The 12506-nt window shown below is 54.1% G+C and overlaps 6 protein-coding genes across 6 annotated transcripts; 5 read left to right on the top strand and 1 right to left on the bottom strand.

Annotated features, from left to right (window-relative positions):
* Positions 1-350: 350 nt before the first annotated feature.
* G647_10112 (uncharacterized protein) lies at positions 351-869 on the bottom strand (the record flags this gene model as incomplete). Its single annotated transcript, XM_008726104.1, has 2 exons — positions 351-629; positions 678-869. 2 exons carry the CDS (start codon positions 867-869, stop codon positions 351-353), a joined length of 471 nt encoding a protein of 156 aa, XP_008724326.1.
* Positions 870-1714: 845 nt separating this feature from the next.
* G647_10111 (uncharacterized protein) lies at positions 1715-2687 on the top strand (the record flags this gene model as incomplete). Its single annotated transcript, XM_008726103.1, has 2 exons — positions 1715-1846; positions 2184-2687. 2 exons carry the CDS (start codon positions 1715-1717, stop codon positions 2685-2687), a joined length of 636 nt encoding a protein of 211 aa, XP_008724325.1.
* Positions 2688-3470: 783 nt separating this feature from the next.
* On the top strand, positions 3471-5183 carry G647_10110 (diphthamide biosynthesis protein 2; the record flags this gene model as incomplete). The annotated part of the gene is made up of 1 exon (XM_008726102.1): positions 3471-5183. One exon carries the CDS (start codon positions 3471-3473, stop codon positions 5181-5183), a length of 1713 nt encoding a protein of 570 aa, XP_008724324.1.
* Positions 5184-5555: 372 nt separating this feature from the next.
* G647_10109 (uncharacterized protein) lies at positions 5556-6512 on the top strand (the record flags this gene model as incomplete). Its single annotated transcript, XM_008726101.1, has 1 exon — positions 5556-6512. One exon carries the CDS (start codon positions 5556-5558, stop codon positions 6510-6512), a length of 957 nt encoding a protein of 318 aa, XP_008724323.1.
* Positions 6513-7406: 894 nt separating this feature from the next.
* Positions 7407-9402, top strand: G647_10108 (uncharacterized protein; the record flags this gene model as incomplete). Its single annotated transcript, XM_008726100.1, has 2 exons — positions 7407-7461; positions 7517-9402. 2 exons carry the CDS (start codon positions 7407-7409, stop codon positions 9400-9402), a joined length of 1941 nt encoding a protein of 646 aa, XP_008724322.1.
* A 1177-nt stretch (positions 9403-10579) lies between these two features.
* On the top strand, positions 10580-12280 carry G647_10107 (uncharacterized protein; the record flags this gene model as incomplete). The annotated part of the gene is made up of 1 exon (XM_008726099.1): positions 10580-12280. One exon carries the CDS (start codon positions 10580-10582, stop codon positions 12278-12280), a length of 1701 nt encoding a protein of 566 aa, XP_008724321.1.
* Positions 12281-12506: the final 226 nt, after the last annotated feature.

Below are 12506 nucleotides of genomic sequence, written 5' to 3'. Positions count from 1 at the left end.
GGTTCGTTTGGCGTGTCGGAGAGGATGGCTGTAGCTTCAGTCTGATGTGACAAGAGCTAGGAATCAGCAGACTGAAGTTTAGATGTGATGAATCTCGAAGACAGGAGACCCCGCAGTCTGTTCTTTGAATGAGCGAGAGAGCGGAATGAAAGACGCAGCATCGGAAGAGGGATTTTGCTGGCTCGTCAATCATCGTGGGGCAATGCCGGGAAATGCACCGAGACTCGCGCAACCCCACCACCTGGAGGAGCCTAGCCAGATGCTGGATCAGAGACTTTATCCGAAGGCTTGGAGGGTGAAGAGCAGCTCAATACGGGCTGACCAAGCCTCGCCGCTTGACCTTCGCTGCCTCAATACGCTATCGCCCTGAAAAGGTATATCGCCGTCGCCGTCGCCCAGCTGACACCCAGTACGCCAAGAACCTGCAGCAATTGCTGCGAAGATCTGACACCATCATTGTAGGTCCGCGAGAAAGGTACTTTGCCTTTTTCGCGCCAGAAGTTTCCAATGTGGGAGTATGCCAGGAAAAGGCCGCCGCTGTTTGCGGCACTCAGCAGAAAGGGAGTAGTGTTCGCTCCAGATGAAACGGCCACGACACATATCACAGATGACACAAGAGACAGCAAGGTCTGCCAGGATTAGCAGCTTGACTGATGGGTACAAGCCAGAAAACTCACGGCTAATGCACCGCTGGCTTGTGTCGTTCTAGTCTTGTGAAGCTGTTGAGAAGCCATGTTCGAATATCGTGACGCAGTTTCGGCTTGTGGCTCCCATTGATTGAGATTGTAGATCGCCATGGCTGATAGCAATGCCGCGACCATGCCGATGCATGCTTGGATAGCATGATACATCTCTAGTAGGACAGACATGGTTGACAATGGACGAGCTTTGATGAAGAACGACGGGGAGGAATTCGGCGGCGCAACAGGCAAAGCAAGCTCGGCTCCCACGTGACTGAGGCGCCAACGCGTTTGCCGATGACTAAGCACCAAGACCTCGCTTTTGCACAAACTCGGTTGCTTCTTTGACTTTCCCTGAAGCACGTCCTGCTCGATGGACATTCGCAACAGTGTGGAAGCCGCCCAGCATTCGATGAGCCTGAAGGACCCCGCATCGTAGACACCCCCAGGACGATCGCAGAGCTCCTGGATTGCACTTCGCGCAGCTTCGCTATGGAAGTTTCCAGCTCCGTTAATTACCTACGCGCGACGCGTCGAATGCAGAAGCTTTCGTTGTGGCCCCTGCTACAAAAGACGTGGAATCAGGAAACGCTCAGCAACGAAGAAATATCAGAAAGGAAAAAAACCACCTAGGGGAGAGATAAAGATTGCTCTGGAAGCGACATTCCTCGACGAAGCAGCACCGCTCAGTCCTTTGCTGCAAGTAACTACGGATGCGGTCATATACTGTATGCCCATACGGGTACAGGTACATCTTTGGCGGTGTACCTGATAGCGTCAGCCGTCGGATAGACAACGAAGTCATCGTGAGTGAATGGATAGATGTGCCATGTGACCGGGTTTCTGGTGAGGCACTGGAAGTGAATGCCGCTTGAGCGGGAATTCACAGTTGCACTCTCACATTGCAGGTTGCATTTCCTGGTGACTGCCCGGTTACCGTGTCCCTTGCATGTATATCTAATGCAGCTCTGGGATCTCCTTTCCAAGCCGACCCTGTTTGACGAGCTACTAGAACATCGCCATACACCGACAACATGCCGGCTCTGAACTCTGCTGAGAAAGAAGTCAAACCTATGGCGCCGTCTCCTAACGATGAAGTCGGTACCCTCGATGCCAAGGAGTCTCAAGCAGAAAACGCCCTGATACGAAAGCTGGACTTGTACATTGTCCCGTTGATCATTATTTCATACATACTAATGATGTCTTGAGGGGCGGTCTCCATCTTCTATGCCACCTTTATCTTCTTCGAGATACCCATCACACTACCTGTCATGCCACTGGGGCCTTCCAATTTAAGTACGTCATACGCATCCGGCGAACGAAGCGGCTAGCTGATAGCTTCCTCCTGCAATTGTCTCATGCATACTGCTTTCGACCTCCCTCGTCACAGCATTCTGAGGCTTTATGAGCAACGCTGGCTCGCTAATAGCTTGCCGAATTTGCCTTGGCGTGACAGAAGCGGCCTCATTCGCAGTCCTCAACTACTACATCTCCCTCTTCTAGAAGCGGAAAGATTCAAAACGCGCGGCTGCGGTTTATATTGCAGTAACTCTCTCCGGTGCCTTCGGCGGCCGCTTCGCGTGGGTCCTGACGCAGATCGATGGCGTCCCCGGCTACGCTGGGTGGAGGTGGACCTTCTTCGTCGAAGGCGCCATCTCATCCTGTTTGGCATGCGCAAACTCGTTTCTATTTCCAAACGCTCCAGAAACAGCACGCTTTCTCAACCCGGATGAAAAGCGCCTCGCCCAATTCCTCGCCCGATTCCGAATCGAAAGCCAAGACAAGGACGTCCCGTTGAGATGGTCCCAGGTCGTGGTGGCCCTGAAACCCCTGATTTGCTGGTTGTCTGGTTTCATCCAACTCTGCGCCGGTGTCTACTACCATCCCTTGTCAATCTTCCTCCCGACTATCCTCACCCGTCTTGGCTACGGTTCCCTGCAGACGCAGTACCTTACCATTCCAGTCTACCTCTTTGCTACGGTGATGTGTTCTTCTATGCCTGGTTAGCGGATCGTACCCAGCGCCGGGCGCCGATCATGCTGTTTTTCTCTCTTTTCACCATCGCCGGCTACGCGATCCTTCTCGCTTGGAAGACTCCTGCAGGAGTGAAGTATTCGCTTGTTTTCTGATCGTGGGTTTCGGCAATGTTCTCCTCTTGCTGAAAATTGCCTGGCTCAACGGATATATCGGGCCACGGTACAAGCGTGCAGCGGCACTCGCATTCAGTCAAACGATCAGCAACATCGGCTTGATGATTGGCGGACAAATCATTCTGGACAGAGAGAGTCCGCGATATCGAACTGGGCAGGCCATTGCCATATCCTGCTGTGGACTGGGTTGTATTGGGGTGATGACTCTGTGGTGGCTCCTGAGGTCGAAGAATGCACGTAGGGGGAAGTTGGTGCTGGAGGGCAAGGAGGATGTCGGAGTTGGTGATGAGAGTGTCTACTTTCGATACCAGCTTTGACCTGGGAATCACGGTCACTGAGCGCGTACCGTAATCCGCAACGCGCTCAAAGTGAAGGAAACAGTCAGCGGCACCCAACAGCCATGGATGTGCGGAGTATGTGCGTGAGTAAACGGCGAGGCTGCCAGCCTCGTCGCCCCTGCCAAGCCAAGGACTTGAAAAAGCGGCGATCGCCACAATCGCGAGCCCTTAACCATCTTCGCCTTGTAAAGGTTTTCATTCTCCTGTTTCCTGTAGCTGTTACGGTGACCTATCCCTAGGCGAACGTATACGGAAGCTCTACATCTATCGGAAGAGACTAGCCCGGTCTTTCGCGCGCAACCATGGCTGAAGAACTCACGGCACCGCCCATTCTATCTACGCCGGACACGCATATATTGACCGAGACTTTAGACTCGGCACAAGATCTGCCCGAGGCTCTGTCCGACGAGCAGATAAAGACGAGATATGAAATAAGCAGGACGGTTGACGAGATCAGGCAGCGGAAGTGGAAGCGTGTGGCACTGCAATTCCCCGATCAGATGCTGCCACACTCTGCACGAGTCTACCAGCTGTTGACCCGTGGGTTGTCAGAAAACGCGAGGCCAGCCATCCCAGATCAGAATGGCACCTCTCAGGGTCCGCTGAATGCCAATGAAGGCTTATTATCCGAACTGTCAATGGAAGACGCAAAGCCTGTCAAACTCACCATCTTGGGCGACACGTCTTATGGCTCATGCTGCGTTGATGAGATCGCAGCCGAGCATGTCGACGCCGATGCAGTGGTCCACTACGGCAGAGCTTGCTTGTCTCCCACCGCAAGGCTTCCCGTTCTGCATATCTACACTACTATGGATCTGGACCGAAGTGACGTGGTCAATTCATTCCAGGCGGCGTTCCCAGACCTAGCTGCCAAGGTGGTCTTGACAGCTGACGTTCCGTTTGCCGCTCATGTGCAGCCACTGTTCAAGGATCTCGAGCAAAGCGGCTATACGAATCTATATGCGGCTTCGATTGTCCACGACCCGTCCTCGGCAATTCCAAATCGCACAGTGCCGAGTTCAGTTTCTGGAGACCCGTCATCTCTCTCAGAATGGAGTCTCTTCCATATCTCTGACCCGCCAACTTCGCTTCTCCTGACGCTCCATTCTCGAATGGCAAGTATCAGGATCTACCCAACCGGCAGTATGCCTAGCTCCTCGACTCCAGCTTCGATATCATCCGTCAGCCTGGAAACGTCCACCGCCCAACTGCTACGCCGCCGTTACGCACTCATCACATCACTCACCACCGTTTCCGCATGGGGCATCTTAATCAATACTCTTTCGGTCAAGAACTACCTCTCCATCCTGTCACATATCCAGTCGTTGATCTCCCGCGCCGGCAAGAAGTCCTATCTCTTCGTGGTTGGCAAACTCAACCCGGCCAAGCTAGCAAACTTCTCCGAGATTGGCGGATGGGTCGTCATCGGCTGCTGGGAGAGTTCGCTTGTGGATAGCAGAGATTTCTTCCGGCCGGTAGTCACTCCGGCCGAATTGGGGATGGTGTTGGTAGGAGACGAAGCCAGAGTCTGGACAGGCGAGTGGAGAGCAGATTTTCAGCGTGTGCTGGAAGAGGCCCAGAGCAGGAGTGGGCAAGAGCGCGCAGGAGTATTGGAACAGCAGAGTGGGCCACTGGAACCTGAAGCCGACATCATTCGCGATGGCGAGATTGATATGGATTCCGAGTCGGAGGATGAACCACCCGAATTTGACCTCCGAACTGGGCGATACGTCTCACGTCCACGACCGGTGCAAAGAATCCGACCTGCCGTTCAGCCCCCCGCACAAAGTTCCACTGCACTCACCAAGAAATCAAAGGGCGCTCTGATCAGCGTCAACGGCATCGCCTCCCCCGGGGCCGACTATCTCGCCCAGAAGCGCTCTTGGCGTGGCTTAGGCAGCGACTTCGATGTCAAATATGAGGAAGTCGAGGCTCAAACAGGCGGCCTTATCGAAGAGGGCAGGACCGGTGTTGCAAGCGGATACACGGTCGGTGAGGATGAGTTGAGGACTTGATTCTACTGGACACGTCGGGTGTAAGGGTTTACGTCATCCGGATATCAAACTCCGAAGAACCAGGCCCAAGAGGCGGGGGCACTTCTTTTGTGATCTACAGAGTGCCCAGCTATCACCTCGCTATCTTCTTATAGCACCCAATACTCGTGAACGCACAGGCGGTATCAGGGCCCTTGCTGCACGGCAAATTCCTAGCGACAATGCAGATCCACAGCCCATGATGTCACACAACTTGGATACTCCGTCAGCCCTCTGGGACTTATCTGATAAACAGGTCAACCCGTCTGGTCACTTTTCGAGCTCTAGCAGCATGTAAGACAGTGTCCGTGACCCTGCGGTACATCGCGACTAAAGGCACATTGTCCTCACACCATGGCAACAAAAGCTGCAGTCAGTCTGCTCGGTAAAGCAGCCAGACCAACAATCGGAACTCAAGTCCCACGCCTGCACCGCTTCCTGTCCACCACCCCTGTCAAGAATCAAGTCCAAACACTCCTGCAGGACAAAGAGAGTGGGTTTGGTTTCATAAGACACAATCCGAGGACACCGAAGCCTCGGACCAAGGGCGTGACGGAAATTCGAGGACCCTACTACTCGTCATACGGGAAGAGACACCTCCAAGATGTCCTGGAGACGATGGGCTACCATGTCGACGGCCTCAAATTTGCGGGGGGCAGCTTTTCGTTGATGCCTGAGCAGAGCGTCCGGGAGCTCATTGACCTAGCCCACGAGCATCAGGTGTACGTTTCAACAGGTGGTTGGATGGAACATGTGTTGACTCAACCTGATTCGAATACCATGGTAGAGAAATATCTCCGCAAATGCAAGGATCTGGGCTTCGATGTGATCGAAATATCTTCGGGATTCTTGTCATTCCCGCCCGATGACTGGCTACGCTTGGTCGACAAGGTACATAGTATGGGGATGAAGGCAAAACCAGAACTCGGCATCCAATTCGGCGCCGGAGGTGATACATCGGCGGAGGACTTGGAGTCGACAGGGACCTCTGACCCGGCCAAAGTCATCAACCTTGGCAAAAAGTTCATCGAGGCTGGAGTGGAAAGGATGATGATTGAGAGCGAGGGCATCACCGAGAACGTGAAGAGCTGGCGGACAGATGTGATCCAGGCCATTCTGCGAGACCTACCCCAAGAGAAGGTCATGTTCGAGGCAGCGGATCCGCCTGTGTTCAATTGGTATGTCCGCGAGTTTGGCATCGATGTCAACTTGTTCGTCGACCACTCGCAGATTGTGCAATTGACTTGCCTGAGACAAGGCATATGGGGCATGGCGGACACCTTTGGTAAGATTGTGAGCTACCGAGAATGAGAGGGGACGCCGATCGATGAGCAGATGACGCACCGGGTGATGGATTGTTAATGCGGAGGCAGTGAGAATAACGTGGCTCCAGCGCTCGCGTACGCGAGTTCGTACTCGTAAGGGAGTACCTTTGGAAATGGTGTGCAGGGTGCATAAAATGTTGACTGTACGGAATGATGCCTACCTAATTAATACATCCTGAACAATTTAATACTGCCTGCGCCCATTGAGGTCTGGATGTCAGCCACGAGGAGGCCCGAAGAGGCTAAAATAAAGTCTATTCTCGGGGCTATCGACGCCTTCGGCAACCCTAGCAAAGCCCCAGCTCGCACCTGGGCTCGCCTAACTCGTATTTGGCTGTGGCGGCACATGCAGCCGCCCCTGGAAGTTGTTGCGACTCGGCTCTGCACGAAGGATGTTCGCGTGCTTCCTTCTCTGACAGGCAGTCCGATCACATTTCTTCGTTTATGCCATCACTCGTACCGAACCAGAGCATTGCATAGCTGTGTCTACGGATCAACCGGATGACCAAGCCTCAGTCTCTGCCTTGGCCGTTTGCCTTAACTGGCCCCCAAGGTCGCAAGCAGTGACTCTTGGAGAATTCATGATTCGTTCACTATGCAACCCCGTTTGCCTTGACATCATCTTGTCTTTATGTTTCGGCCCACCTGGGTGGAAATTGTGGAAATGGCTTCAGCTCGCCTGGCACAACTGCCTCGCTCAGCTTTTCGGAAAGCATACTCCTATCGACCGATATAGTGATATGAAATCCCGCATAGCACAGCCATCTGGGTGACGCGGATCAGGTGAGGCGAGTGGATGAGTTCGTTGGTCTATTATATCTTGACCCGTGCGTATGCTGTTACCGACCCTGGTCTTTGAGACCCTCCTCACGCGACCATCATGAAGATTCCTTTAGTGGCCGCAATTGCCAGCGTTCTCGCCGCTGAAGCAACTGGTAAGCCATCCTCAATGCAAGATCAGCATTCTCAACCTACTGACACGGGCTACAGCAAACGCCATTCCTGCCGAGAATGTCTATGTCGACACCTTGATCGCGGTCGAAAACCTTCGTCGGAGCCTACCAAACTCGCCCCAAGGCTACACTCCCTCCTTCCAGAATTGCCCTGCCACCCGGCCAGTGGTCAGAAGCGCCGCATCGCTCTCGCCAAATGAGACCCAGTGGCTGCAACAGAGAAGAAATAAAACTGTGACTCCCCTGCGGAATCTGTTAAATCGCCTGGATATTGAAGGGTTCGACGCAGGTCAATACATTGACACTCATTCCAACAATGCCTCCGCGCTACCAAATATCGGCATTGCAGTGTCGGGCGGCGGCTGGCGAGCGCTCATGAATGGCGCGGGCGCAATCAAGGCGTTCGACTCCCGCACAGTCAACAACACCGGCGAAGGCAAACTTGGTGGCCTTCTTCAATCGGCCACATATCTCTCCGGGTTGAGCGGTGGCTCGTGGCTTGTCGGATCCATATACATCAATAACTTCACGACCATCGGTGCCCTGCAGGCTCAAAGCAGTGGCTCCGTCTATGAATTTGGCAACAGTGTGTTTGAGGGCCCTGAGGAGAGCGGTCTCCAGATCTTCAATACCGCTGAATACTACGCAGATCTGGTTAGCGATGTCAATGGGAAAGCAGACGCTGGCTTCGACACGTCGCTGACCGACCTGTGGGGTCGCGCTCTCTCCTATCAGTTGATAAATGCCACTGGCGGTGGTCCTGCCTACACCTGGTCTTCCATTGGTATCTCGCAGCCCTTTACCAGCGCAGACACTCCATATCCGATCATCATTGCGGACTCCCGAGCCCCAGGCGAGAGACTCATCTCAGCCAACACCACCATCTTCGAATTTAATCCATTCGAGATGGGCACATGGGATCCTACCGCATTTGGTTTCGTCCCGCTGAACCATCTGGGTACTAATTTCACAGCCGGCCGCGTACCATCGGATGACAGGTGTGTGGTTGGGTTTGACAACGCGGGATATCTCATGGGCACTTCGTCTACTCTCTTCAACCAGTTTATCCTCCAGCTCAACAACACGGATATCCCGGAGTCGTTACGAAATCTGCTCGGAGGCTTTTTAGAAGGTCTCGACGACAATAACAACGACATCGCGGATTACACCCCGAACCCCTTCTTCCGGTACAATCCTGAAACGAACCCGGGTGCTGATTCAACTCGGCTGACGCTCGTCGACGGCGGTGAAGACCTGCAGAACATCCCCCTACATCCCCTGATCCAGCCAACCAGAAATGTCGATATTATCTTCGCTGTCGATTCTTCAGCCGACACCACCTATTTCTGGCCCAACGGAACGTCACTGGTTGCCACCTACGAGCGTTCGATCAGCAACATCGCGAACGGCACTGCTTTCCCCACCGTCCCGGACGTAAACACGTTTGTCAACCTTGGTCTTAATACACGGCCGACGTTCTTTGGCTGCGATGCATCGAATTTCACGGGGGGCAACACCATTCCTCCGTTGGTCGTCTACCTGCCAAACTCGCCGTATGTGTCGTTCAGCAATATTTCCACCTTCCAATTCTCGACGAATAATACACAACGTGACGCCATTATCTCGAATGGCTTCAACGTGGCCAACATGGGCAATGGTACCCGCGATGAGACGTGGCCCACGTGCGTAGCATGTGCGATTTTGAGCCGCAGTCTGGACCGCACCAACACCGAGGTACCCCAGGCCTGCACCCAGTGCTTCGACCGGTTCTGCTGGGACGGCACTGTTAATGCGACGCGGCCGAGAGAATACGATCCTACGCCGATATTCCAGGCAGTGAGTCTTGAAAGTAAGGGTACAAGGTCGCTACCCAGATGGGCTGCTGTCGCAGCGGCTGCGGCCTTAGGCTATCATGCTTTGTAATAACACTTTGATCTTACATCACCTGGCTGGCTCGATATGGCAATCCTTATTTCGGATCACGACCTGCATCAGCATATTGCATTTGTGTACGAATCAATGAGGCTTGGATATACAACATATGTCGCGGACGTTCGATGTAAAGACTTTCCAGTGCATTTCGCGATATTGCCTGGAGGAGGATTCCATGTTGGTACGGGCTGAGGCCAGGCAGAATCATGACCGCTTTAAAGGGCGATATGGGGCAGAGAGAGATTCCGTAAGAAATGGCGAAGTCGAAATGCCGCTTGTTGCTAATTTCCTCGTAGCGTCCTCGGAGTCATTCTTCTCTGTGCATTCTGTCCGTGGATCGTGACCACTATGTCGCTCTGCATGCCTCGTTGGGATACTGCTCAAGGAGTTGCAGTCACCTCCCCGGACGGTGTATACCGGTTGGAGGGCAGCTTTGGCAAGGCTGATCTGCATTAATAATTTCCCGCCGGATTTCAGGCACGGTGAGTCATTATGTCATCGCTGCGCTCGTACGAGGTACGAAGGAGGTATGAGACATTCTTGTAGAAGATGAGATCAAGTTGGTTGCGGCGAGATCTCGGGCGAAAGGTTGAAGCGAGCAGGGCGACTCCCCACTGTCTGGTCGTCGGGCGCTGCTATTCGCCGTCGCTAAGAAAATCCAGGGCAGAGGGAGTTCAGCTAGCCAGAAACAGATCTCATCGAGTCAATCGAAGCGTTCTTGTCGGTCAACAGTCCGCGAAGCCTGAGCTCTCACAAAGGATGACTGGTCAAGGGGAAACAAGGATTGTCCGCTTCAATCACACCTGGACTAAATACTGCATTTGACGCTCCCGCCCTATTGCATCAGGAGTGGTCTGGTCACGTACGAGTAGGAGTACTCCTAGGTGGGCCATTGCCGTTGCCGCTATCCGGTCACTATGCGTCCAAGGCGATGAGGGCCACGGCAGGAGGCGATCATGTTGGAGGCAAGACGCATGCGCACCGGCTATCGATCTCCACGAGGCTAATTAACTGTCCCCTCTTTCTTCCTTGACATTTTCCACATACGCTCGCTCATGGTCGCTGGTTTGTAATTGCTTGCGTACTCTAGTCTCCGGCTGGAGAGTCATAAGCAAAGACAGCGCCGAAGCGATGAACGCCAACCGCCGAAGCTAATACAGCAGCCAAGATGGCCGAACGCGTCGAGCGGCAATTGATGTCATCGACGTCGCCGACGTCGGGAGACATTGAGAAGATTAATACCGGCCGCAGCCTGGCATCCAACGAAGAACCAGTCCCGGCCTTGGAACCTGGCGCTCACAAGCGCGGCAGTGACAGTCCCGACACACAGGTCGAGGACGGCATTCGCTATGACTACCTCGACTTCGACACCCACATCCCGCTCGATGAGTTCGACACAATCCAATCTTCGATACCTCCGCCCAACCTCAAGAAGTACGAGTCGCCGCTCACGTGGTCGTCGAAGCATAAGACCATCATCCTGATACTGTGCTGTTGGTGTACCTTTACTGCCGCCTACAGCGCAGGCTCGTACTCGATAGCGGCGAATCCTCAACGAGCGAAATGGCATCTCGGGGAAGTCGCCTTCAATACCGGCGTCACCACGTGGGCGACCGGCTTCGCAGTATCACCTATGTTCCTCGCGCCCTTTAGCGAAATCAACGGGAGGCGGCCGGTATTCATCGGGTCGGCCATCCTCTTCCTCGTGGGTCAGATTGCCTGTGCCACGACACCTACCTTTGGCGGGATGCTCGCTGCTCGATTCCTGGTCGGAGCCGGAGCCAGCACGTTTGCGACCATGGTGGGAGGAGTCGTCTCCGACATGTATGACGCCGAGGACCGCAATACACCGATGGCACTGTACAGTGGTTCCGCCTTGGCGGGCACGGGGATAGGACCCCTTCTGTCTGGCTTCATCATCGGGCGTGCCCATTTCCGCTGGGTCTACTACCACCAGATCATCTCGTTGAGCATCATGCTGGTTGTGGTATACTTCTTCTTCAAGGAGACCAGGGGATCGGTCCTGTTGAGCCGCCGAGCCAAGGTGTTGAACGACTATCTCGAGAAGCTTGAGAACAGCACTCCGAAGTCTGAAAATACCGGCGAGAAAGCCAATTGCCCAGTCCGCCTCCGCTACAAAGTCGCCGCAGACGAAAGCCGCTCCTCGCTAGCACGCATGCTCTACCTCTCCCTTACAATTCCCTTCAAACTCCTCACCACCGAACCGGTCGTGTTTTTCTTCTCGCTCTGGGTCGCCTTTGCCTGGGCGCTTCTCTACATGACTTTCTCTGTGATCCCCTTGGTCTTCATGAGCCGACACAATTTCAACGTCGAGCAATGCGGCGCCGTCTTTTCCGCAATAGCAATCGGATCAATACTTGCGACCCTGCTCTCCATCTACCAAGAAAGGCTCGCGAAGAAACGATGGCCGAAACTCAACAGCTCGCCCGAGGGCAGGTTATATTTCCCCTGTCTCGAAGGCGCCTTGCTTCCCATCGGCCTCTTCTGGTTCGGCTGGACGACGTACTCGTCTATTCCATGGATCTCACCCGTCCTCGCCATCGGATGTGCGCAGATGGGCATCTTTGTCATCTACCTCGCCGTGTTCAACTACCTGGCCGACGTCTACCATCGATACGCCTCTTCAGCACTGGCAGCACAGTCGTTTTTGCGGAACATCTTCGCGGCGGTATTTCCTCTGTTTACGAACCAGATGTTCACAAATCTCGATTACGCGCCGGCGAGTTCTCTACTGGGCGGAATTGCCGCCTTGCTCACGCTTGTTCCTTGGGTGTTGCTTTTCAAGGGCGAGCAGATTAGGGCCAGGAGTAAGATTGCGAGGCAAATCATGGGGGACAATGCGAATTGAGGGAGGCGGGCAGTATCGGTTGGAGACGATGCCAGGATTTGACGGAAAGCACTGAGCGCGCGGCGTTATTCGGCGGTGAGAACTATCTCGTTGTGGCGTCATTGACTATTCCCCGTTCGCATCATCAGCTTTACTGTTGAGTGACCGTGGCAGTGACGGTTGAGCCCACCGAAGTGGCCTGCCTGTATTGTACCATTAGGAGAACCCCGTGCGAACTTACTCCCTA

This window comes from Cladophialophora carrionii (genome assembly GCF_000365165.1).
Source record: "Cladophialophora carrionii CBS 160.54 unplaced genomic scaffold supercont1.12, whole genome shotgun sequence".
In the NCBI taxonomy this organism is placed as follows: domain Eukaryota; kingdom Fungi; phylum Ascomycota; class Eurotiomycetes; order Chaetothyriales; family Herpotrichiellaceae; genus Cladophialophora; species Cladophialophora carrionii.
The sequence above is the reverse complement of the archived record's forward strand: the minus strand, read 5'-3'. Positions and strand labels throughout refer to the sequence as shown.